This window comes from Netta rufina, assembly GCF_964035555.1.
Source record: "Netta rufina genome assembly, chromosome: 6".
Taxonomy (NCBI): Eukaryota; Metazoa; Chordata; class Aves; order Anseriformes; family Anatidae; genus Netta; species Netta rufina.
Window position 1 is genome coordinate 36,300,875 of NC_140129.1, and position 27,826 is coordinate 36,328,700.

The 27,826-nt window shown below is 41.2% G+C and overlaps 1 protein-coding gene across 11 annotated transcripts in view; it reads right to left on the reverse strand.

Moving 5' to 3' along the window:
- Positions 1-426: 426 nt before the first annotated feature.
- GTDC1 (glycosyltransferase like domain containing 1) overlaps positions 427-27,826 on the reverse strand; it is a 192,966-nt gene continuing 165,566 nt past the window's right edge. For 7 of the 11 annotated variants that reach the window (XM_084289176.1, XM_084289173.1, XM_084289178.1 and 4 more), the window contains 3 exons: positions 24,173-24,243; positions 23,381-23,472; positions 14,840-16,018 (listed from right to left, as the gene is read on the reverse strand). In XM_084289176.1, coding sequence (XP_084145302.1) covers positions 15,935-16,018; positions 23,381-23,472; positions 24,173-24,243 — 247 coding nt within the window. In that variant the 3' untranslated portion in view covers positions 14,840-15,934. Of the gene's footprint in view, positions 2,172-14,694; positions 14,726-14,839; positions 16,019-23,380; positions 23,473-24,172; positions 24,244-27,826 lie in introns of those variants that run through there. The other 4 variants (XM_084289177.1, XM_084289180.1, XM_084289171.1 and 1 more) reach the window with 4 other exon arrangements.

The window sequence follows — 27,826 nt, forward strand, 5'->3', positions numbered from 1 at the left end:
AAGCAGTATTCAACAAAGAGCTTGGCAATTTTTGTTTTTCGTAGGGAAAAAAAAAAAAAAAAAAAGTTTCATTTATATATATTTCTAGGAATGGCTGGTTTGATTTTTCTTTAAATCCAAGTGTCAAGTTGCATTTCAGACCACATATAAATATAATTTTGCTCTCACATAATGCTTTTGTATCTGGTGTAATTCCATTTACTGCAGCGGTGTTACCTTTCAGTTACCCTAATGGGAACAAGAGCAGAATTACGCCAATAAAAAAGCTGCTTACAGAAAGAAATACAGAAAGAAAGAACACAGAAATAAATACTTCCTCTGGCTTATTTAATATATTTGTTTGTCCAAATTGTAACAGAGATATTTATTTCAAGAAATATTGTTTGATCAGTAAGAGTAAACACTGATATATCTTAAACCCCAAGAAGCAGTTTTTACATTCATCAAACGACACCTACCTAAGATTATGTTTTGTCGGTCAACTAAAAGAAACAAAAAAGGTTTTGGGTCATATAATTATCCCCTTCTGTTTCCCAACTTTCTTAGAAATCTCTGTCTAAAAATACTTCCAGCATCCGGATGCCTTGAACAATTGGCTTATTTCAAAACATAAAAACTCTTATTCTGTCCTTAGCCATTTTAAGGTCTTGGTGCTGGCACAGAGTAATAGTGCTTAGCACGACTATATACCGCTTTCCATCTCCAAAGCACTTTACAAACATTAGTTAATTAATCCTCACAACACCCCTGTGAGGTATGTAGGTAAGTATTGTCATCCAATTAGGTAAGAATTAAGCACTGTTATCCCACCAGATAAGTATTAAGGTCTCCCATTTTACTGGGGATCCTGAGGACAACAGGTTAAGTTACTTATCAAAGGTCACAGGGGGAGTAGGGAGAAAAAAATGGGGATGCTCGGGTGTCTTGTGCCTATTCAGCCATCAGGGCATCATCTGGTGCTGCTCCCCCAACAAAGCCATCACCATGCACACGGAAATTAAGGGCTTCTGTAATGCTTCAAAACATATAGAAATGAGTACAGGGTGATGGAAAAGACATACCTAGGAAGCACGGCATCCCCTCTTTGAGGTGGGCAAACATGATGTTATCTGTAAAAATTGCTTGGGAATTTTATTGAATAAAGGTCCTGGAAGGGGATATTTTCCTATGGATGCATGTGGGCATGCGTTCAAATACACTGTTGGGCCTCATGAATCAAAAGCTCCCTTTTTCCCTTCTGATTTAGTATTTTTTCCACTATCTTATAAGATGGACTCATATTAAAGTCTCGCCTCCACTCTACAAATACATAAACCTAGCCACTGTAGTTTGGGTCTTCTTACCACACAAACGTCCAACTCGAAGTCCCCATTCAGAAGTTTCCAGGTTTGTAGATAAACCTGAATCCACAAACTCATTCAATGGGACGATTTGTCCCATTTTGGAGGATCTAGAAAGCAGGACTAGCCCAGCACGTTTGAGGTTTTAATCTAGTCTCACCAGATGTCAAGCTGGTAAAATAATATCATTCATTCCCCAGAGACAATGCCATTGTCCGCATCTGCTTTTAATTTCAGTTCGCTGCTGGAGGAAAAAGTGAAAGCTCCTACTGCAACTCCACTTGGAGCTGTGTTTGCAAGTTAAAAGAGGCTTGACTTGGAGTCCTATTTGCTTTGTGAAGTTGCCAAGCTCCGGACTGGTGGAAGAAGACCCAAACAAAGCAAATCTCACCCTGTTGATAACCCATTGCCAGCCACAATGCCAGGCAGGACACCTTGCAGGGGCTGTTGTGGGCTAGGTTTTGGTTATGCAGCCCAAGGAGCCCTCACTTGCTGGGAGGCAATGCGCAGCAATGGGGCACTTGGCTAGTGGCAGGGTACGATGATAGCTCCTCTCCTACCACTGGGAGCAGCACAGCTTGAGCTGGAGCTGGGGCTGGCCATAACAGTTAAAAAAAAAAAAAAAAATAGACTTGAAATAGTTGAGCTGATTTATGTTTTCAAGTGGAAGGCAGTTTTAGCTGAAGTAAACTACACAGTTTTTAGATCATTCAAAATTCATGGCAGTTTGATCCCACAGGACGTCAAACAAACAAAAATGATTCACCAGGATTCCCTATAAGTTGAGATAACCAAGCCGTGTGCTGTTCCAGCAGAAGTCTTAAATCTGGTCTAAGGGAGAGAAAAAAAAGGAATTAAAGAAATTTTTATTTTATTCATCTTCACAGAAACATTTCCAATGCAATACATATCCATAACAAATGCTTACAAAGAAGTGACCCAAACATCTTATGCCTTGTAATGAAAAGATAAAAAAGTAAATAAAAAACAAGCCACAAACCAAAAACAAGCAAATGGTAAGGAGAGTCATGAAAAGTAACAGAAAAAAAGAAGGTAGATTTAAATTGTGCTGCATACTTTGGTGTGGTTTTATTTTAACATCAAATTAGAAAACAAAAAAAGATTTAAGAAAACTAACAGAAAATGCAGGTAATAGACATATCGTTTGTGTTACATCCATGAAACAGAAAATAAGCAACCAAAAGTGTGAGAAGAATGTGCTTAGTTATGATATTCTTTAGAGCTTGGTCTGCTAGCATTTTTTCCCTTTTCTTAAATACTGGCCATCGGTGTCTGCTAGAAGATTTCTCATGAATCTGACCAATCCCATCTCCCAAAAATAGAAGAAATGATGTTTCCTCACAACCACAAGACTCAGCTCTAGGTTTTATACTGGGATTTGTAGCTGTAGACCAACACGGTGACACGACATCCCCTGCCCAAAGGCCAAGCTCATAGAGAAATTTCAGTGTGGGTTATGCAAAATGAAAGGATTAAAAAATAAAAAGAGCATTCATTTCATGTCGGTCCTTTAAAACATTATCACATAGCTCCTTTTTTTTTTTTTTTTTTTTTTTTTTTTTTCTAACCTGACCTTTTTCCCTAACGGTTTGTCTATAACTTAATATAACTAATTCTTTTGAAATAATGTTCACAGTTAGCGTAATTGGTGTTATATAGTTCTAATGTACATTACAGAATATTCTGTCACTAGACACTAAATTGAAATTTTAAAGAAAATGATCGAAATAGCTGTAAGGGAAAAAGTACCCTTTTAAATCTAATTTGCTATGCACCGCAGTAGGGTAATGGATGCAATGAAAGTTCCTTTATTGAGTTCCCATGTCCAAAAGGTATTTAGGTAGCAAAGGATGTTAAGCAGACCCCCTGTGCTCCTCCTTTAAGTAAAGATAGCAGGAAATAAGGTATATAGGTTTGTGTCCTCCTGATTTTTATTTCCTCAGGAGTACAACTTATGCAAAGGGCACCTTAGGCTACTTGGAGGATCACAAAGGGTGCCCTCGACCCCCTCGCTGTCTGCATGAATAGAAGCATCTAAAGGATGGCTGAAGCCATACAGCGAGTTAAATCCTTCAGGTGGGTCTTTTCAAATTCCAATAGTGAGGAGTTACTGGAGAATTGGTAAGGATTTCACTAGGCCCCAGCAGGTTTGAGATCAAAAGCCCTGGTTAAATAAAAGCCTGTTGGGAAATCTTAAAACCTCTTTGTAATGTAACTTAAAAAAGTTAATACAAAGAGCCCTTAGACTGAAGCCTGTAACAGCATGAACAAAGAGTATATCAAAACTGATTCCATTAAGGGAAGGCAGACAAATAAATTCATTTAATTTAAAGAGAAATCAGATATATTACCCTGCGAAAAACTAAAAAGCATACTAGAAAAAAAAAAAAAAACACACAGATTTTGCAATACACACACACATAGAGCTGTGAATAATGGAAATAGATATATATATAAAATCTATTTATAAATGCCTCTCAGAACAGAGAACAGAACATTATATACACACGTACATGTTCAAGCATCAATTTATCCAATGTGTGTATGTGTGTGTGTATAATTCTAGTATATACATATTTTTATCATTTACAAGACCTCATGCTGGGCTTTCAAATCTGCAGCTAGATATATCTATATATGCATCCAGAAAAACGAGGCTGAAAGAGCCCCTATATTCAATCCAATATGAGGCGTTCTTCAACCCAATTAATTAAAAGAGATGGGTGCCCATCAGTCATCTGGCACAGGATTTTTTCTCCATCCTATCGCTAGCGTGTCACGGTGTCAGTTGTGCAGCATGTTTAAAACAGAAAATCTGGGACTGGGATGCGGATATACATTATTAGCTGTCCTCTTTACATTTAGCTTGCTGGGGTCCTGCGCTGGAGGATGGAAGGACAGGAGGGACGTGCCACCAGCCTGAGCATCTCCTGGTGCGTGGCACTGGTGCAGGCATCAGGGATACATGCAGGGTTTGCACCCTCCAAGAAAAGAAAGGGGAAGCTGAACTGTACTGTGGGGGCAGGCATTTTGTTATCATAGTCATGGGGGAGAGCTCGAAAGTATATTTTGCTGATTGAGAAATGCTATTCCACTCCCAGGTTTCATAGGTTGTGCAGCTAGAAAAAGGAAGTGCATGTGTTGTGCAAATGGGGGTGTGTGCCTGCAAAAATCAGTGTTAATATCCTACAGGATTTTTTATTTATTTATTTATTTCTCCTTATAATTATATTCTGACATTTTAGTTCAACAATGCTAACCCTGAGCTCATTATATTCATGTGTAATGGAGGAATGACTTCCACTCTCGTTCTCCAACCCTCACTCTCTCTACCAGCCCCTGAAACACTGCCCCTACGGCAGGCACAAGTCAGACTCCACCCCTGTACTCTTCAAGAACAAGTTTTCTGAAGATAAGAAATCAGCAAAGTGTCTCAGATGCGGTGCCTTTCATCCCAGTGAACAGCAATAGTTTCACAATCTACACCAACAGCATTGGTTTTTAAATCGTTATCATTATTATTTTTAGAGCCCCTAAAATGCACAGGAATTTAATGCCTTTTAATGATGGGTTTGGTTATCTATCCTCTTAGCAATGCCAATTCTGGTTATCTTTGGTAGACCCCAATAAGCTAGTGCGGGGATCCCTATTTATCAATGTACCATATGTTGATAATTCTGCTCCATGCTCAGAATCACTGCGGTGTCTGCTGAGGAGCTGCCTTGTGTGACAGCAACCCCAGAAAATGGGCAAAACGAGGAACATCAGATCGAGGCGGGATTATGAGGGCAACCCAGGCAAAAGATATGGATACTTAGGGGACTTTGGTCTCAGTGCTACAGCTGACGTCCTTGCTCTAGCAACAAATATTGAATAATCACAGGAGACAAATGCCATTCTTGGCTCCTCATTGGAGAGAAAGTATCTCCGAAAGCACCGTGTCTAATAATATCAAAGGTTGTGGTGGTTTCTGCATCACTGGCAATTTTTAGCCCAGTAGAGGATGAGGTTTTCTGGTTCAAACAGGAATTAATTGAGGGAAGTCATATGGCTTGTGTTATACACGTGACACCAGATGATCCAAAAAGTCCTTTCTTGGCCTTATAATCTACAAATAACCTCACGGAGGTACTGCTCTCGTGTGGATTAGCGGCAAACCAATGCTACTCTTGCTTGGATGAGTTTTCTGATCTAAATACCACCCAGACCCGCACAGCCCGCAGGATTTGACTGGATCATGGCCTCAGACGGAGCCATTGCCAATTAATGCCTGGCACATGATGAACTGAGGCAGGACACACTCTGCTTTGGGTACTGTGTGATTCTAGAACATCATTAATAGCTACCTAACAAGCTAATAGTGCTGTAAGCACACTTGCAAACATTATTTTACACTTGCTATCTTTACATTACCTTCTACCCTAGAGTACCTAAACTAGCACACACCATGGAGCCCTTCAGCTCTGAATTGATCAGATTCATTTTGCAGGAGCAGGCCACAACTGTGGCTATTTCATAGCCCATGGAATGCACAAGGCTCCAGTATTAAATGGAAGCAGGACTACCTGTGGCAAACTGGGAGTGTGGGGTCCTATCTTGCTTGGGTTCAATTCAGAGGAAACACCTGGCTGAGCAGTGCTTTACCAGGAGAAAGATATGACGGGATCAAGCTGGGTCTCTGATTATTTATTTGCATTATAAGGATTCCCCAGAGTTCAGTTGTTTGAGTTACAGACATGCTGTAAGGTCTTTGCAGTGGTTTTCCATGCAGTTTTTGGAAAGCTGGGCTACTCATGCGAAAGACAGCCAGGCTGCCCCCTCCAAAACAGAGCTCAGCAACCACCTCAACGTCCACTAGAAATATTTCTCTGTGGCAGATATCCCTGTTTCTAACTCTAGCCCTACAACCACGCTTCGTTTCAACCTCCAGGATCATTTGTTATGTAGAAGGAAATGTGTCATTTATTAAGTCAACAACCACTTCCTTCAGTATCTCTAAAAATTTCTTCTGAGGTTTCTCTTTCAAGTACCAGTGCTATTTAGATTTTCAGGCTGAGAGCATAATGAAAGGTGGAAAAAGTTACTGTCATTACACTGATTAATCAGCTGCTGAAATTTGGCTTTCCATCATGCCACCCCTATTCTCTGAATGCGTGGTCGACTGCAATGTGATCAATTTGTCTGTGCAGGCTCCAAAACCCCAGAGCCACACGATGCAAAAAGGCAATCTTCTGCCCTCTTTGACCACAATAAGCAACATTACTGAAATCAGTGCTCCCGTACAAGTGCAGCGTGACCCCGCAGTTGTAGGCAGCGGAGTACGACTTCATTAAAAACCATACGCCGTGCTAGGGACTTGAAGCTTTTGCAAGGAAAGCCGGCATTAGAGAAGCATATGTCTGAAACTGATAGTAAAATGTGTAATGCCTTAAACCCCACCTCTGTACTGTTATTTACATACGTATCTTTCATCTGACACAGGCTTCCCCTCCAGCACCTTGAATATATCAGTCCTAAGGAAGAGACTTTAAGTTCAAAGAGTGCCATCCCCAAATCAAAGTAGGGGGTTATCAAGTGAGGTGCGCCAAGCAGTAAGACAAAACATATGCATTTTTAATAGGTAGCCTCTCCTCCCCCTGAGGAAGCCAAGAAAAGAGACGCTGTGAAGCTTCAGCAGAAAACAAGTTCAGTGGATTTATCCTCAGACTGCTGCTCACAAAAACAAAATTCACAGCTCCCATGCATTTTTCTTAGATGTTTTCCAAGCTCTCTTCAAAGCACCCAGGCCCCACCCTTGGCTGTCCTATTGACCAGGTGAACCCATCTCCATGCCAGCACTGAAAAAGGGAGAGATATAATAAAACAAAAACAAAAAGACCATGAAAGAGAAACAAAAATCTCAACAGGTCTGTATGGGATTTCAGCAGCATTTTATTTATTAATGCATATGTAGCTGCCATTGTATTCCAGCTCCCAAAGACAGATCTGTGAGGAATAGGCCACATGCTGATTGACAGCAGCCATAATTCCATACAATGAGACTGTATTAAATTGTTTGATGTGATATGATACTCATCACTTGTAACTGATCAAACATACTGCTGCATCAAACAGTATTACAATGCAATCAGGCTGGATATGGTTCCTGCCAAGGCTGTTCATCACATTGCACACTTCTGCATTAAACATATCTATTAATAGCATTGACAAACTACTCCTATCCAAATTTTTCCAAAGAATTGTACGACGTGAAATGTGCAAAGAAATCCATACATAATGCTCTGCAGTTTGAGGCAGCCTCTCTGTTGGCTGAACGCTTCAACATGAAAGGCTTTGCTGATTTGGGGATTTTTGCAGGATAATACCCAAACTTGCAAACCTGTGACCCTAAACAGACACATTCCAGCTTCCTTCCTTCCTTTATTTTTTTTTCCTTTTCATATTTTTTCCTCTTTTTTAAATGCAGACAAAATGGAAGAAGGAGTATTTCTGACCCAATCCTATTTTTGCTGTGTTCCCCCTGGGGCCGGAGGGCCGCTCCAGGCCGCTACCTCAGAGAAGGGAGCCACGTTTGCTAACACTGACCCTTTTAGAGGCAGGAGGCATAAATAAAAGAAACAAATTCCTTGCCACTGCTGTGCCTGCTGCAGACACAGAGGGTGGCAGGCTGCAGCCCCTGGGGGACGGGGCTCGCTGCGACGTGACAACTGAGGGGCTCCCTGGGCTGCGGAGGCCTAAACGAGCCTGGGTCTCTAGAGGGCAGAGGTCGGCTGTCCTCAGATCTGTGCGAGTGCTAGATTAAGTTTATTAATCTCCAGGCTTTCACTTAAAAAACAAATTATGGGCTGGTTAAACGTTAATGCCCAGGAGCTCGGGTGATGACGAATGCCCTTGGCTGGCGCAGCCGGACGGGAGGTGCGGTGTGAGGTCTACAGGGCCGGGCCTGCTGTGCCATGTCCTCCTGTCACTCATCATGCTCCTGCAGCGTGTTTTGGTGAGGCACATGCTGCCAGCCTGCCATGCAAGGCACCCTCCTTCCCCAGAGCTGAGAGCCTGAGCACTGATAGAAATATTTAGAAGGATCTCCCAATATCTCCCTGCTTGGATGTCGTGTGGGGCAGAGTTGAGATGCCCGCTGCGCTGGGCAGACACTGGGTGTTGTTTGAATAATGACTATGTTATCATCAAAAAAAGAACCTCAACCACAGCCCTTGCTGTGGAATTTATACCTGTGCCTGGATGAGATTCGAGATACTCGTTTCTCTGCACCGCCTCTCCAGCGCCCAGGAACTGCATGAAACCAAGCATGCAATGAACATGGTATTTAGCAACCTCTGAAACTGCTTCTATCAGTGTATCTCATAAAACTACTCCAGCGTGTAAAAATGAAGTGATAAATGAGTGCGAGGGTTCCATATAATTCCTAGTGGACAGGTATGCACATCATAATTGGACAATCTGCCCCCTTGATTGCTATCTCAGCTTGGGAGACCAAGGATCGCATAGCCATGGAAAATACGAAGTAATATGCAGGAATGCATGCCCGAATATCTGACGCTGGCGCAGAACACCAGCTTTGTTGGGTTGGGAATGTGTACATTTCACATTTATGAATTTCTGCAAGCCGCAATGACAGAATGTGCCTTTTGTCCTGGTTTTCACTCCTGTGGTGCCAGAGTGAACAGATTAAACACATCAGATGGTAGCAAATAACCTCCATTGATGGCACCTGCCCCACAAAGGTTGCTTAAGAAAGGTGTGCGAGGCATCTCCTTTTTCTAATTAAAAAAAAAAAAAAAAAGAAAAAAAAAAAAGATAGTAAACTGTCTGCTGCCCTAAAGACTGGCTTACAATGGAAGATGAAAAAAAAGGGGCTTTCACACTGTGGGGCCAGTTCTTAGCAGTAACAGCTCGGTACAGTGCATAGAGCTAGAAGCTGTAACTTTCTGTCTGGGTGTAGCTAAGTAATTCAAGATGCTGCAACTTAGATGTAACAGTAGAAAGGAAGAAGTTCAAAAACGAAGTCACAGGCATTTCAGCACAGCATATAGTATGCTAAATTGTGGTATTACAGAAATTGCTGAGAGTTTGGCCACAAAACGTTTCATACTGTGACTCTGCCAGGGCTGGGCTCCAGCAAGCATGGTCATTTTCCCTTCACCTGTGCTTTTTTTTTTTTTTTTTTTTTTTTAATGGTTAACACAAAACAAAACCTCCTGCTCTATTCGAAAATTACAGCCCTTGTCCTAAGTGTACCTCTCCATAGATTAAATCAGTGCAACGGAAAAGTCACCACACACCAGGCAAAGATAACTAAAAATCTGTTCTTACCCTGCCTGTACCACCTGAGTGCCGCTATTATTCCTCATCCTTGGGGAAAGGACCCCATATGTGAGTTTCAGAAACCACCTCGGTAACTCTGAGCATCATTATCAATAGTAGGATGAACTGCAGCTGGGATGCACTGAGAAGGCACGGTAATGCTTGCCCTAATCTCTGCATTCATCTCACTGGCCCTCGCTAGGAAGTTTAAGTACATTTACTGGGGATTCTTCAGCTCTTGAAAGGTAGGAAGACGTCTATGAGGCTTGACGTACCAGCTAATTAACTTGGGTTTGGAAAAAAAAATCTTCTTATCTACTTAACTTGGAGATACTCTCTTTGTTTTTAAGCCTGCAGACTACCTTCTCTTTAAAATACACATTGCACACAACTCCACGGTATGGAATGTATTATTTTATCTTGGACTTAAACCTACTAACATTTGAGAGAGATTTTTTTTTTTCTTAAACATTTGCAGAATCAGCTGAACGATGGTCTCTAGCCTGTGTTTTGCAAGACAGGATACAAAAATCAGCAAGTTTTTCTTCTGTCCTTAAAAATCCAGGAAAACAAATGTCTGAAGCAGTCGGAAATGAACCTGCAAATCCACACGCACCCCCCAAATCTATAAGGAGTTTAAGAAACCTTTCTATTTTCGTTTCTTGGACTGCAGGATGGGGGAATACCGAGGCTGGGAGAAAGTGATTGAATCCGTGCCTGGAGCAGTTCGGGCACACGAGCATTTCATTCAAGTCTCCCAACAGGAACCCAGGAGTGAGCAACTCCTTGAACATCCCTGCTCGGAGTTAAACCACACTGAAATTTCTTGCAAATTGCACAGAGTGATTTTAAATCCTCACCATATTCCTAACAGATAGAACAGTGGCATGATTGACCAAGCTTTTTTTTTTTTTTTTTCCTTCTTTTTTAAAGTACACATATGATGATGCATCATAGTTATAAACAGATGGTATTTGGCCTCCTTCCTATTCTCAACATTTGGAATTCCTAAACTATGTGAATTAAACAATAATATTTTATAAACATACAAGGGATTTTGCTCACTGCTTTGTTAACATAGAAATTATACAATGCTGACATTTATTTAAATTTTAAAAAGTAAACAAGAGTGTGTATTGAATTAAAGCAAACTAAAATCAACAGAAAGAAATATGTTCTGCGCGCACATTACCTACAACGGCACGGGCCTTTTTAGGGGAGACATAATGGGATGAAGCACAAATTGTAGCTTAGACAGTCTGATCCTTTGTGCTCGGAGGGCTCATTTAACACCTCGCTGTAAACAGCGGATATTTATACCATAATTGGCTAGCTGACCATCGGTTGTTCATTTACCACGGAACCTGCTATTATGGAGTTAAAAGAAGTTCCTTTCTGCTGGCTTTTCGAGGAGTGAAAGTGTGTTTGCAATTTCAGTACCAACTGGATTCAGTCTAACACTTGTACTTAGGATGAGAAACATTTTCACGATACCAAAATTTGGGGGAATGGGAGTATTCCTGGCAGGAAGGGAAGGAGAAAGTATTGGTTGCGAGGAGCAGCATTCCCAGGGCCTGGGCTCCTCGCCTTCGCTTTAACCCCTTCCTCGGCGCCTCGCGGGCTGAGCACCGCCAGGTTTTAATCCCTATTCCCACGTCTGCAAGGAGGCTCTGTGATGAATAAATAATGAATCGGAGATTTTAATCAGCGTTATGATTTCTGAAAAGGCTAATTATCATTGTTTACAGACAGGCCTTGCCAGGGCGCTCCCTGTTTCGCCTTCAAAGCCCGAAGGGTTAAGCCCTTTGCGTGCATCCTCCAGCCCTCACCGCCGCACTCCGTTGCTGCGCTTCGGTTGGGGTTTTTTTATTTAATTTTAATTTTTTACTGATTGATTGGGGGCCGTGTTCGGAGCTCGGACACCCGGCCAGCCGCTCCACACCCCGCTGCTGGAAGTCCTTCTCCTTGTTAGCAACCCTCCTTACCAGCGGCTGGCGTTTGCGCCTCTGCCTCCCTTCGCCTCCCCTCTCTGCCTCCACCACCGGCACTGCAGCCCCAGGGCTGCTGAAGCAACCCGGGGGGCTCTGCTCCAGCGGCTCCTTCCCTCCCTCCTTCCCTCTCCTCCTCCCCCTCCTTCATCTTCTTCCTCGTCTTCCTCATCCTCCTCCCTGCCGCTGCCTCCACGCAGGGTGCGGGCAGAGCCGCAGCGCAGCTCCACAGCCCTCGATTATCAGTCCCCAGCAACAGCTGTGTATATTCGCTAAGAATGTAAAGAATATCAGAAGATAATGCAGCATTGCTATTTATTACCCTATAATTAAAGTTCTGACAGTGTTTCTATTATAAAACCTTATTTGCAAGGGTTCATAACTCAGAGGCAAAATTTTCCTCCAAGATGAAGCCTCACTTAGCAGGCTGAATCACTTAAAAAGTATTTCAGTTAAATAAGGTTAGCCTATTAGAGGGTAAAATTCGCAAGGACTTTCATTAAGGTGCTCATTTATATCTGTAAATAAAGAATTGCCGAGGCCCCAAATCAAGTATAGAGAAGAGGAAAATATTTTTGCAAAATCAGGGATTGATGGAAATGTTTTAATATAATTCTCTAGGAAATTATTCCCATGAAAACAATTTGTTTGAAAGAAAATGCCCTCCAGCCTTTTCCACACAAACTAGTCTTGGGCTAGTACATGAGAACCAAACTTAAAAGTGACTATGAGCAGCAATGAGACCGACTAATTCATTTCAACTGTCCTTACTGGAATAAGAAACAAAGAGTAAACAGCTCAAACGGGGAACGGTGAATTTAATTTTCAAGGCCCTGTAACTTTTAATAATCTGAGGAACAATATGGGAGGTACGTTCTACCCTCCCAGTTATCCTGAGATAAATTCATTCAAGATTTATATTGGTGTAATAGAGAAGCAGAATTTGCTCCATGGCTTCTAATGAACTGCTGGCTCGGTCTTTAAAAATGCAATTAGAAAAATCTAGCCTCCTAATTCGGAACAGCTTTGAGCTAAGTCAGAGGTCTCGGCGCTGCGAGTGCGGGTGAAGCTGGGCTGCCGCGCGGCTCCTCGCAGTGCCTGCAGCACGAGTGAGCGGGGCCGGGAGCGCTGGAAACGCTTTGAAAAAAAAAAAAAAAAAAAAAAAAAAAAAAAAAAAAAAGATTCCCTGGTTATTTTAGGATTTTCTTTTCCATTAGACGGCAAAAGACAATTCTCATGTGGAATAAACCTGTGTTTCCTGTGATCTCCAACGCTAAGACAAAAGGATTGGGGGATTAGGTGCCTGGCCTGCTATTGATGCAGGAGGCGAGGAGCCGTCTGGTAGGAGTCAGTGAAACCCATTGCGCTTCAGCCGCGCGCCGCGGCTCCCAGCAAAGGGCTTGCAGTCACGGTGTCAATGCAGGCGAAACATCAATAAATATGAAAGTAAGTCGGGGCTAATTCTGTCATTTTACTCTTAAGATCAGGTCTGTGCATTCTCAGATTACTCATGTGTGGAGGAACAACGGGACCGAGATCCCAATTTGCCTCTGTGACCTTTTGAAGTGAAGGCTTTAAATGAAGCAGCGCAGAGCGGCTGGCTTGTTTGATCTTTGCAAACTGCGAGCCAAAACTCCTCAGGTTGTTTCGGTCTGCTGCGGCACCCAGCCTGGGCTGTGGGGGGAAGACCACCGGGGGGGTAACAGGGCCTTGGCCCACCTGAGGCCTTGCAGCACCCCGCTGGTAGAGAACCCTGAAATGGGCCGGGCTGGCCCCAAAAACCAGGCCAGCCTCCGGGACCTAGGAGACGCGGCAAGGATGTTTTCATGCTCCAGACCAGCTGTGTATATTCACTAAGAATGTAAAGAAGTATCCGAGGATAATGCCGCGTTGCTATTTATTACCCTATAATTAAAGTTCTGAGAGTGTTCCTATTATAAAGCATTATTTGCAAGGGTTTGTAACTCTGAGGCAAAATTTTCCATGAAGACGAAGCCTCGCTCAGACTAGCTAGGAATGGTTCAAGTATCACCGATCAATAAATGAGCCAAAGCCGGACATCACCTCGCCGAGGAGCTGGGTGAGACCTCCTTCAGCCGCGGGCTTGGTCAGGATGTGCTCTGGAGTCACCATCAGTCTCGAGTCAAAACCATCGAGTTTTGGCGTATTGCATCTCGTGGCACTATGTGCGCAGTCTGTTCGCCACAAGCCATGGCATGACGTTGCAGCATCTCCTCTTTCCTTTTATTGGTTTGGAGAGCGACTCGCTGTGAAACTTGGACCGAGTCACTTTAATTGTACCATGCCTCAGTTTCCCCAACAGTAAAAAATTTGGTCTAATTTGTTCTTGCTGGTGCAAGGTGTGATAGCCTTAGTGCAGATTTATGATGCTGTCAGATAGGAAATGCAAGAAGTTTTGCTACTTGGCTCTAGCAAATGTGACTACCACACCCATGCACGGTTCCCTGAGAAGACCACATTCAACATCTAGAGCCAAGTTGGGCTTTGATCGAGCAGAAACAGGGGGAAACCAACATATAAGACAGACGATTACTGCAAAATTACAACTCTGCAGTGCCAGAAAAATATCTGAACATTTACCATTTGCCACTGGATCTCCCTCGGCTTTTTGACTGATTAATAGAGCAATTTTAAAGAGAGCTACTGCCTGCTCACACTGCGAAAGGACAATTCAGCATCTTGATGGTGTCAGAAAAGATCCTCTCTCAGTGCTGACTGGGAAGCCAGGAGCTGCATGCGTGCCGTGGGATCAGCCTGAGCCTCTCCTCTGACATGGATGCAGCCCTAGAGCCCCACAGATTTCGGGCAAGGCTGGCACAGGAAAGATGTTCACAATCTCACCAATGAGCTCAAAATGCTCACCAAGTTTGCCATTGGGTGACAGCCTGTTGGCCCAGGGAAAGAAACCACCCTGCCTGGTAGGAAGGAGTATGAAACCATACCTGTCTGTCAGGAGAGGTCTCACCAAGCTTTACGTGGCAATGACTTACCAAGAATCCTCTTCCTGCTTCTTCCCAGAACGGAGCTGAAAATCTTGGAATTGTCAGAACATTTTATTATCACTTGCAAAGCAGATTCTACTTCATCAGATAAAGACACAATTGCATTCATTGACTCTGACACAAGGATATGCATAGTGATAAACATACAGATAGATGTACACACTTATACATGAATGAGATATGCTAATTAAAAATTGCAGTGGGCACTTTATTAAAAATTTATTGTACAATCTACATCTTCAAAACATTTTACATCAACAAATATAGCAGCTTGACTGCTGGAATCATAAGTGATTTATCTTTAAAAGACTGTATTTGTAACTGGATGCAAAGATTCTTGATGAACGGCCGTTACATTTATACTACTACTTTTTATTGGAAGTATTTTGACTGTTATCTGTTTGTTCTCCATCCTTGAGAGAAATAAAACAAGTGTCTCAGCTTTCATTTTATCGGATAGATGGCACCATGTAGCATATTTCCCATGCTAGTTTGAATTACAGCTGTTTATCTTTCAGCTTTCTTTAAGATTAATTAAATGCAAATGTAACTCCGCGAATCATGGGATTACCTGCCAGACCCCTTATTAATACCTTCACTTAAAAACCCCTGTGCCAGAGAGTCATTAATTTGCAAAAAGAAAAGTGCTAAAGCAGCCCTTTGCCTACAAACAATTCAGAGATGGCTGCCCAATTAGTCCGGTAGCACTCGGATCCTCCTTTCAGGCCCTGTGGCCCTTTGAGGACACAATAAGGCTCCAATGATAACCTGGCAACCTAGGTAGAAACCCAGCCAAGTGTGAGCGTTTGAAGCTGCAGCTTGGCTGCCATCGTGTCGGCGAAAAGAAAGAATTCAGGCACCATGTCATCCAGTACAAAGGATAAAAACAGATTCAACCGGAAATTCAATGTGGCACCACATATGGGATACATGAGTGCGGTTATACAACAGGCCACATATTTTTTTTGAACAGTCTCCTGCATGTGATGCCGAGGACATGTGTAACCATCATAACGTCTCTAAGAATCTGTATTTAATTTGAGCTGGGGTGGTGGCAGGGATTGGAGATCTGAAGCCGCCACAGGTTTGTGGCAGATGGCTCTGTGTCAGCTATGACAAGCAGCCAGGCTCGGCTTCCTCTGCAGATTTTCTTTTCTCTCTGATCAGGTAAATATGGGCACACTCTGGAAACTTCCACAATTCTGCCTGAGGCTGCAAGTTTGTGACTTAGCCCCATCTGTCACAAATCTTCCCTCGGTTCTGTTGCGAGCAGAGACCTGAATTTACCACGGAGCGCTGCCCAAGAAAAGCCAGCCATCTCGCCCTACGAGGAAGCAGAGGAGAGATCACACGCAGAACGTCAGTGGCTGCCGCAGAAGGGACGTCTCCGGCCTCGGGAGGAGCAGCGTGTGTGGAGCCACTCGTCCTGGGGACCAGCCCCGCCGCCATGCCCAGCGCGGCCCCGAGAGGCAGCGGGAGGCAGCTGGAAGTGCCAGGCCGGATCCAAATTGAGCCCCGTGAAGTTGGTGGCAGCCCTGCTACAGCACTTCCACCACCAAATGCCACTCTTACTGGCGGGCTCTGCAGACACAGCAAGGACCGAGCAGGCCCGACCTGCCCCTCGCACCTCAGACCTGGCAGAACCAGGAACCGGCAGGAGAGAGCACCTAATTCCCCTGTGCCACCATCACTGCTCTGGCTTTTGGCTTCTACTTCAGAGTAACCTCGGAGAGAATCAACTCCACTCCTTATTCTGGAGGGGGGTAAGAGTGATAACTCTGCAAAAGTCTGGGCATTCATGTTTTCAAGGAATAGAACATGATTCAGTCAACAGTTCCTAAATATGCAGAGACAAAATCGTCATGAGTAGCAAAGTTTTCACAGTAAGCAAGATCTTTGTGTGAAGAGACAGCACAGTAAGTGTCAGCAGCACTGCAATATCTTCTATGATACAAACATTTTTGTTTCCTGTGTCCTCAGAGTAGAACAGAAATATTTAATATCTGTGCTGCCATCATTAGACTTCAGAGTTAACCTTCCGAGTTCAGTAAGGATGGTTCATTCGTTCAGACCTGCTGCTTCAGGATAGCTGGAGTTCAAGCAGGCAGTACTGATTTGGCATGCATTTTATGCACGTTCTTAGAATTCCCTTAACAAAATTAAGAATCAATGATTATTATTCAGCACAAAACCTGAGACTTGGAGTGCGCGAAAGCAGAGTGATTTACAGAGCCAAATTGTGTCGGGTCAGCCTTACTCTGTGACCCACCTCCTTCCTCCTGTAAGTGAGTATTAGGGAGGAATCAAGGTGGAAAGCAGCTTGTAGTAATTACTTTTGGAGCTCAACTTTCAAACTCCAAGCACCTTTGGAAACCACCATCAAAAGACAGCATTGGTATACGTGAACTGGGTGCACTGTGAGGCCCGAGTCAGAGCTATATAATACTTCTCAGTAGGGTAACAGTATTTCCTTGAACAAACTGCAGTTTCTTTTATCAACCTTTTAAAACTCACTTCTTTCTTTCTTCTGTGTTTAAATAAAAACATAAATGTTGGATGTGAATTTATGCAAGATACCCTTCCACTAGGAAAAGAAGGTTCAGAACACATTGAGCAACCACAACACTAAGAAAAGAGCATCAGATTTTCTTTCTCAAGGTAATGCAGATACACTTTACTAAAAAACAATTAGTTTTCATGCATTTTGCAACTTTTCTGTCAATCTTAATTCCTTTGACCCATTTCTCCATCTACCATTTTGCAGTGGCTATGGTTCATCTACTTTCTAAAACTAAACTGGAAGCTATCTATCAGTGTTATAATAAAAAGTTCAAAGTCCTCGTGTTGATGCTGAAAGATGCACACAGAACTGCATTCTTAATGAATGCTTTCTTCCTGCTCCATAAGCATGGCCAACTGCTACGAGCTGTAGACCAGGATTTTCAGAGAGCTTAAAGTTCCTTGATCTCTTGCCGTTCAGAGAGCCACAGCAAGGTGAGCCCTGAGAAAAGATTGAGTGGCAGCTTCTGCTTCCAGCAAACAGCTCAGGAACAAGGAGATACTCAACATAATATGGTTGGCTCCCAGAATGACCTAGCAGGCAACTTTTAACAGCCCCTGCTAGCTCATTTCTTCTTCAGCGAACATCCACACAAGCTAGCAGAACTCACTCTACCAAAGGTGTTTCTGGACCCACGTGCAGTTTGTAGACCTTAGATTGACCTAAACTGTCTAAATTGTGTCTGTGGTCCAGCAGATTTTTCTACCTCCTAGTCTAGCTAGGTGTTTGACTATATCAGATATATGGGAATGAAAAATGTGACGGCTTCAATCTAACCTAGATACAACCCTCAGCAATTTAATCCATCCTGCTGTGAAGCTGGCCCTGCTTTGAGCAGAGGCTGGACCCAGATGACCTCCAGAGGTCCCTCCCCAAATTACTCTAGGATTCATTATTCTAAATAAGTAACCAAGGAATTCTTTCACATAAAAAATCCTTGACTCGTACATTTTACTTAGGACCTATCCTTAGGCAGCTCTTCCTAGAACCAACAGAGACGGGAGGGCATGGAGGCAGCATTTTCTTCATTTTCTAGCTGCTCTAACCTTCCTATACTGGCTCTGAGAGGCAGATTTAGACCATCTCTGAAACCACTTTAAATTATTCTCACTGGAAACTGAGCATCACAAGAGGAAAATACAAATTTCACACCTGTGCTTTCAGCCTACTTCTGACCTGCACCTAATACCAACCAGGTAGAAGCAGGAATTCAGCACAGGGCCTCCTTCTTTCCCTGCAAACTTGCTCTGCCACCAAAAGGAAAGTCAGCGCGATGGGTGGGAATATTTGTACTACTCACACAGCCTGGAGAGCTCTAAATTAACTTTATCAGCTTGGGACAAAAGATCTGGAGAACACTGTAAGCAAACATCTGCTCAATATACATTCACGGTTAAAAAGTAAACAGTGTGTTTGGCTCCATAAGGAGCAGGTTGAAAATTATCACAGAGTACAACACATCACATAAATTGATGGCATGGCCTAGAATACTCTGTAAAGTAATGATCACACCAGCACAAAAACAGCTCTCAAGCATCAAAATGGCTTGAATGATAGGTGGTAAGAATATAAACATGGGATAACATTCACAAGGAGGGACTGAAAAGCCCAGGATACTGTAAGTGTTTGACAAATGTTTATAAAATAATGAATGGTATGGAAAAAATTGAGTGGGAACTTCTGCTACCAGGCAAATGACTCAAGAACAAGGAGACAGTGCAACTGAAGGTGGGACACTCTGAGCCAACTGAAGGAAATCTTTTAATGCTTATGTCTGTAAACACGGAATGAACTGCCTTGCTAGAGAGAGCCAAGAAAGACAGCAACAGAGGTCTCCAGGGGCCTGAATGTCAAATGGAGAACTAGTACGCACAGCATGGAAATATTTCATACTAAAAGAAGAACATGCAAGATTATAAAATCTCCAACTCCTGGGTTAAGACCAATCTCTAATTCTAAAAGACAAAGAGAAGACCTTTAACACCCTATTTCTACCTGTGTCAGCCTTCTCTCTGATGCCAAAACCATGATATTGAAGTAAGCACATGACATGCTGATCCAGAGGGGCAATTAGCATCCCTACGGAAATATGAAGTTCTCAGGGAGTTTTTTTGGAGGGTGGTGAAGAAGAAGTAAGGGCAGAGGCCTCCTCTCTGGCCTGTTCAAGGTTTACGGTTCTTGAACAAGGTCTCTTCAAGAGCTATGAAGAAGTTTTGTTCCTTGAAATGGGGCTGAGTGGCTGATGCCACTAGCATGGGACTCCCCCAAGCCCCCACATGTCCAGCTCAGTGTAACCTCACTGAGCTGCCTGCTCAAGTTGCTGAGAAGGCCTCCTGCCACCTTCCTAGCTGTGCCTAAGTATTAAAGCTGGATCACAAAGGAACTCCCACCTGTTTGCCTGAAATAGCGAATATATTGCTTTATCGCAAATGGAGCAAAAAGAGGGGGAAAAAAAAGTTTTGTTAGAACAGCCATATTCAGCCAAATTCTGGGACTGGAAACAATTCAGATGTCTAAAGTCTAACAGGGATCCTAATTTGATTTTACAGCAGTTTAATCCCTTTGAATTCAGCACAGTTCCTTATCTTCTACAGTGGTGTAAGGAGGAAAAAAAATCACACCATGTGTCTTTTCATAGGCAGGTGAGCTTCTGTAGTGTGATGGAAATGAGAAGATGAATGTCAGAAAGTGGGCCAAATTCTTTTCTCTGTTAAACAAGCATGAGTGAGAGTAGGATTTTTCTGCAGGAACTGAAGCTGACAGCATGTCAACCAGCACTCATTCAGCTGGGAGGGCTGGGAGAGATTATTTAAAGTTGTCAGCTCCTTCCATGCCTGGCTTTTGGCAACTCTTCTTGTCCCTTTCCACTGTATACTCTTTATACATGCTGTTTTAAATTAAGAAACTGAAGTGAGGGAACTGAAAGGTAAACTTAAAGAAAATAGTGCAGAAACAAATGCTTCGCCCTATTTATTTATTTTTAAAATCTATGAGATAGGACTCGGCGAGCTTGCAGACCCTGGCAGGTCTTGTGGTGAGCTCCAGTGGAAACTGATGCCCCGTTGTTGTTATTTGCTTCATTTTGGCACTTTGGCAACCACAAATAGCCAAAGAGGAACTCTTGATTCCATAAAACTAGAACAGAACAAATAATTGATAACAAATGAGGTTTTGTTTTCAACAGATCTTGATCTTCTGTTAACAACTGGTAGAAGGCAGCGTCGAAATGCAAATGAGCCGGCCCTGGGTGCTGTGAGAATACCCAGGGTAAGTAATGTATCATCTGGAAAGGTTTCTCTAGGTGCTTACATTAGGGGCATTTTTAAAAGTCTGCCAGCATGAATCTGCTCACTGGAATTAAGCTATTACACTTTAATACACGGGTCTGTGCATTTTCACAGGGATATTCGCTGTGTCTGGCTCCCTAACCTGGCTGCCCCGCTGCCATTCATCTTCCCCACGCCCCCAGCTTTGTCAGCACAGGCACTGAGGACAACTGGAGGAATAACTGCTTAATGAGACTGCTGTCTACTTACTACGGGTATCCTTAGTAATAAAACACAGTATGTGAAAAGATAACCCAAAGTACTTCTGATGATGATTACCTTCTGATCTATAAAGCAGAATCCCCAAGCAGTAAACAAAAGCATTATTTGCTTTTAAAGCAGCTTTACGTTTTTTCCAAGACCGTACAGCTACTTTAAGAACTGTCGTAGGGAGCGTGCCAGGAAGGTTTCTGAACGAGAAGTAGCTAGTTGGTATATATTACCGTGGTGGGGGCCCTCTTCTATGCCACTATAGTATATACTATTATACCATTCTGAAATAAGTGGGACCACAGTGGAAGCACTGCGTGCCCTTCATGATTTCACTCTTTTCAACTTCCAAAAAAGAAGCATCATTCCAACCCTGGTTACACATGTCTAAGTTAGCATCTTCCTAGAAGGTTTACAGATAGTTTCATTGCAAAATAAAGACTTAGTGTACGTGGGTGTAGGTACAAAAGACAACTCTAACAGTATTCTCAGAGCTGAGCCAAAGCCTATTAAAGACAACAGGGATCTTTTCAATGGTATTCACAGGTTCTGGATTAGGCCCTGCTTTACTCATTTTAAAACAATCCCCACGCAGCTCAGTTCCTACCTGTTGCAGACACTGAGCACTCAGGACATCTGATGGAGCTGCACTGTTCATAGTATACAAGACCATTTGCAAAGGATGGAGTATGCCCCCCCATTTCTGTAGTTGCACCCTGGCTACAAATAATTCCAAGTTGGTTTTTTTGTTTGTTTTTTTTGTTTGTTTGTTTTTTTTCTTTTTTTTTTTTTTTTAAGTATTTTTTCCATAAGAGAATCGGTAAAGTAAATCAGTATTTCGGTTATGGGGCTTGTGTGGACACTGCCCTCTGTGCCACATTTTAAACCCATACTGCTTCAAATCAGTATTTGACCTGCCATTCTTTCCACTTTTGGTGTGCCAGCCCTGGCTTTTATTTAGGAGCTGGGGATCCACAAGCACAGAAGAGATCCACGTGAGCAGAACTGTTAGCTGAACTTGAAGCATTGGGAAATGTCAAGGTAAACGTTTAAGGACTGCTTCCCCTTTGAAGCCACCATGTCTAACTATACAATACTATTGACTCAAGAAGTAATGCTGAGCGCTGGAAGTGTTCAGTCAGCATTTTAAACTATTATGAGCTACCTTCTGAACCATTGCCAAGTTAATAGACAATGAAAGATAATGAGCTTGAAATTGGGTGTTAAATTGCATTTTTGGTTCTCTCCTTTTTTCTTGAAGTTTAACTGTTTCCTGCAGAAACAACATCATCTTTGATGTGTCATTATGTAAATGTCTATTTTTAGGTCACAAAAAAAGTCAAATGCAGGCTAAACTCTCCCTCCTGCTACATGTGTGCTCAAAAGGGTAGGGAGGCACACGAGACGCAGCAAGACCAAGACTTTCTGGTCCCCAGAGGGAGGAATGTGGAGAGATGAGGTTAGGTCTGCTGGCAGCATGAGCCTCCAAATTAGGAAGGAGATTACTCGACTCGCTCGTTAACAGTGTGCCTGGGTGGCTTCAGCCAAGGAATGCTCGAGGAGAGACCGCTTTTATATTGCACAGGTAACGCAAGCGGCATATCTGCCTACGCGCTCCCTCGAAGGACTTTCAGGTGAATCCAGGTTTTTACAAATGCTGCCTGAAACGCCTCTGTCGTGCAGGGGTAACGTGTATCTACCCTGGTCACGATGCTTCCAGGGCTGTAAAAGTTATAACTGAACAGAAAATGCTGTAAGTTTGCATATCAGCATGCAGACAATAGCAGTTATTTTATAAGAGCAGTATCGTGAAATAATGATTTTTCACTGAAATAATATAAAATTTAGTGCTCTATCTACATAATTAAAAAAAAAAAAAAAAAAAAAGTGATTCCTAGCAATATAAATACACATCTTGAGAACACAGAAGTCAGTCTAGCATTGAACACTTGATCAAAATTCGAATGGAAGGTCTATCACTTAAACTGCATTTTCTCTACATAAATAGCTGCAAAGAATAGGACATGATAAATACCAGTAAATAATGCTTCTAATCAACTTTTTTTTAATGCTCAACATAACTGAAAAAGCAAAGAATTAAAAAAATCATAACTATCAAAATAATTCAAATAATTCCAAAAGGCAGAGAAGTCTTACCTGGTCCCAGTCACCTGCATGTTTTGAGGACTGCAGATTAAATTAGGATAGGAAGGTAGGTTTATCCTCATTAGTATAATTGTAGGATCTTTCTTTTATTTTCCTTTTAAACTAATGAGTTACATTAATCCAGGTTCATTTTTATAAGCCTCTTGGGTCCAAATGTAAAGGACAGTCATTTTAGAAAACAATAAATTAAAAAAAAAAAGCATGTAGCATGCATTAAGTGCACGTATTTCATAAGACCTAGGTTAATACAACTGGCATCTAGTTTAATTAATCCTTGTTAGTGTAACGACTAATATCCCTCCCTAGCATGTTTCCTTTAAACATTAGTATGTTAATTAAATGTTGTTTTTTTTTTTTTTAATTTTTTTTTTCCTTTGTACTTCAATATGGCATTATATCACGTAAAACTGTTCTGAACAACTACCTTATAGAGATGTTTCCTTACAATATCTGGTCTCTTGCAGAAATTCTGAAGCCTTTTAAAAAGCTGTTCAGGTGTAGAATACAGATATTCAGCTGCAGGAAAAACAGATACATTTTTAATGAAACAAAAACCTCAAAGCACACACTCGATATTAGTCACTTTACTAATTAAAAATGCATATTGCTCTGTGCCGCCTCGTGTTTTACATTATTTAAGCATGATTTTATAAGGTTACCTCAGCTCACAAGGATGTTTAATGCTAAATAAGACTGTGTAGTTGTGCTGTTTAGACATCTCCTTTGGGTGATTAAAATACATTATTCTAATGTAACACAATGCATATGTGATACATTTAGTGATGAGATTTTTCAAAGAACTGGTGCTACATTAGTGTGTATCCTGTACCACGGTTGCATACTATTAAGTATTAAATTGTTTAAATAATTTGGTGTGATTTTCAGGCCTCTATTTTTTTTTTTTTTCTGTATCTCAAAAAAATCTGCAAACCATTGCAGCATCACTGACCTTTTAACAAAAATCTATCATTATGGGTTGTGTATGCTAACAATGAAGAATGCTATTTCAAAACTTGCTTTTGTGTTATCTTAAAAGAACAGATGGCAAATATAAACTTCGTCTAATGTATTAAAACACATAAAATTTTCCTTAACACTAACATGTTGGCTTGCCAAATAAACAATTGCTTTTGCTCAAGTTTATTCTCAAACTTTGTATTTTAGCGTGAATCATGTATTACTTTTCAGGAAAAAGAGTGAGCAGCAAAGCAGCTACCTGGAAATATCTCCGGGTACACCAAGGCCTTGGGACACAGTGGATAACAACCGCAATATACAGCTTCAACCCTGAAGATTAAAAATAATAAAAGCATGAACAGGACACTGGGGAGCCAAAAACTTACTTTGGTGCAAGAGCGTAGAGGTTGACTACATATAGCATAAGTAAAGCATTTTTCTGCTCAGCAGCTCAATCCTTCTAAATGCCAAAGTTGCTCTTTTTAAAGAAAATTTTATTGATCATATGAATTACATAGAACAGAACAGCGAGCATATGTTTTGTTCGCTGAATAAATCAAAGCGCAGCTCTGCATTTTTTTGTTTTTTAAATACTGTTTAACACATTTTATAATCAGCAGACAGACACATGTAACAACATGGTGAAGTATGGACGGCTTTTCTTAATAATACTGCAGAAAAACAAGGGCATGCATACGCGCATTTGTATATATGTGTACATATACACAGATGCACACAATCGCCCTTACCTGGCAGAGCAGACACTCGTTCAACTTTCCAAGTCCAAAGGTTAGAATTAAACGTAGCCTAAGAACAACTTGCAGTATGCTTTGGGCTGGGATCTTTTAGCTTATGCACATGCATCAAATGATTTCCTTTATTTTTCAGGTCATAAACTTTTCTTTTTTTTTTTTTTTTTTTTTTTTAAATAAACACTGATGAGATTCCCCTGCCAAAGCCTGTTATGTTTTGTGGATTTGTTTTTTTTTTAAGGAAAAATTTACATATCTTTTGTAACATTAAATCCAGATATTTTATAATTGCGACACAATGGCACAAAGTTTTCTAGTAGCAATTCTAAAGAAAAGCTATCCGATTCCTGTTTGCATTTTAATAACTGAATGGGTTAAGGCATCAAGTTTTCAGTTTATTTTTTTTGCATAATGACCATTGATCTGACATAATGTCCCTCTAAAGATACAACTGTAATTTCTGTTGGCCAGAAATTACACACTGAAATTCAAAACACTTCTTAAAATATGTTTATTTTATGAGAGTCTTTGAATTTCCTCCAACATGTTGACCATACGAGGACTTTATTTTTAACTTCAGTTTCCCTCGGTCCCCAGAAAAAATCCGAAATCTTGTCAGTGTTCACCTTTTTTATTTTCAGTGACAATCCAAAAGGCTCTCGCTACGTTCATGCACACATTGGCTTTGTTACTTTATTACAGGCACCCAATCCAGTCCATACTGAGCCCTGCTTCCTTTAGCTCTACTTGTTTTTCAATGGGCAAAAAATAAAATAAAGAATAACACAGTCAGCTTTCATGCTACAAAACTATGCATATCCACAAAACCCAAAGATACACATTTCTCTGCAAATGCTTTTGCTAGGCAATGATTGCTAGTTTTTCCATAAACTTAAATTTTGTAATTTATGTTTTTTTTTTTTTTTTTTAAATAACATATGCACTTCAGATTGCATTTTAAACATTAACAACGATTTCAAAGTGTACATCGTCTAGCACTATATTTTTTACCAAAGGGAAATGTTTCTGATGTGTGATTTAATTGATGATTTCAGTTCTTAAATATTGTGTCATATGTCAAAGCAAATAGATTTTTAAAGTTTTCTTTAATCTAGGAAAAAAAAAAAAAAGAGTGAAACTGTGGACATTTCAGTAATAGCTCAGATCACTAAGTTATGTTAAAATATTTGCTTTTTAATCGTATCGTCTGCATGAAAAAAAAGAACAGCTCCCTAAAACAAAACTGCAGGCCAAGATGCAATCTGAGTCATCATCTGAGTATGCAATTTCCCCCTTACGAAAATCCTCTATCAGGATCATGAATTAGTAAAAGCAGAATTTAATGCTTCTGTAGTTTACTGGATAAAAGGTGAAATTTGGAAGTCTTTCGTTTGCAAATGATCCTATTTGCATACTAATTTTCCACCTTTCCTCCCCAAAGTTTACATGCACCCTTGGCCAGGTTCTCACCACGGCGCAGCCAGTCTCGTTGCACACCGTGCACCTTTAGATGCCAAGAGCTTGAGATCAAACCGAACTGGGCAGTGCGTTCCCAGCACGCAGACACAGCTTCAGACTGAACAGGGAAAGGGGAGCTTCGTAACTTCCATGCATTTTTGCCTTTTCCCAGAAAAGTATCATATCATAACAATAATACAATTATTCTTCATTTCAGTCCTTAAGCACTACTAGTTAAATAATAAATAGAGTTCCGATTGATCTATTGTTAAAATGGCTAGTAAATGACCTTTTTATTCCAATTAACAAATCATCTGCTAAATCTATGAATCTTAATATTCAGATCTATTCACTTCAATTCATACAATTTATCTGCAAATAGTTGTTGGGCTTTTGATTCTAAATATAATTAGCTGATAATTTTGCTTGGCTGAATTACTTTTCTGGAGGGCCTGCTAAGGCTCTCAGTCGCATTATCTAGCAATAATGAATCTGATAGGTGAAATTTTTTACTGTAATGAGGATGAGACACAGTTGTGACACCTGAGTCTAGTAATAACAGAAGACTGCTAATTATCGACAGCACTTTTTTGTGTGATGCACAGAGAAAAAAAATCCCTCATTATTAAAAAATAAAAAGTTACAATTATAAGTGACACCGGAGGAGAGTAAATAAAATGGAGTGATTAAAACATTGCTGCTTTAAGGGTGTTTTTAATTAAGTGGAAATGCTAATGTTGTCATACTTAGCAGATGGGATTAAAATTAGTTATTGTAAGTAACTCATATTTTATGTTATGGTTTCCACAGCATGTCTACAAGATCTAAGAAAGTGATACATTCCATAAGACATTTAAAAAATGAAATTCTCATAGTCTTTACAGCTCATAATAATGAACATCATGAATAAACTATTGAAAAAAAATCCTGCCAAGGATTTTACCATAGTGACTTAACTAGCATGGAATGTAACCATAATGTACTGGGCTGCTGGAATCGCGCTGCTGGTCTGCCTTTGTCTTTTGCTGATTGTTGCATTTCTTATTTCCTTCACACTCAACAATAACAGAAGTTTGGTGTTTGGGCAGGCATCCAACACCAAGTGTGGTGTCAAGAAGGTACAGCTTTGGTGCAAGGAAAGATGATGACCACCCACCAAGGTGATGTTCTAAACTAAAGCACAGGATGCATCGTGTAACTGCAGATAAAAACCTAATTGCACACTTTCTCCTACTTTATTTGTGTAAAATTTTCCATCTGCTACATCTAAAGATGTCTAAACTGTTAGTATCAAACCTGCATTCAGCTGCCAGCTGTGCACATTAAGGATTGCAAAACACTAAGTAAATGAGGCAGCATAAAACTGAGTAGTACTGGTCCATCTGCCCAGTACTGGTAGGGACCCCCATACCTGGTCCTTTTAAAGCACCACACTGCTGCTCAAATTGATAAGGAAAATACTTAATAACATGCTTTAAGAGTCTTGGTTTAGAAAGCTCAATTTGCATTCGCTATCATGACTTCTAAGTATCGGAATCTGCCTACTACTAGTACAAGTTAATGCATTTCATCTCTCTTTCCAATGCTCTTTGAAGAACTTTTAATGAATGAAAATTAACATCTATAATTTATAGTATTTGCTGTCAAATTTCTAAACAATTCGTGGCAACATTTTGGAGATAAGTTTTAAACAGTATTTGTTG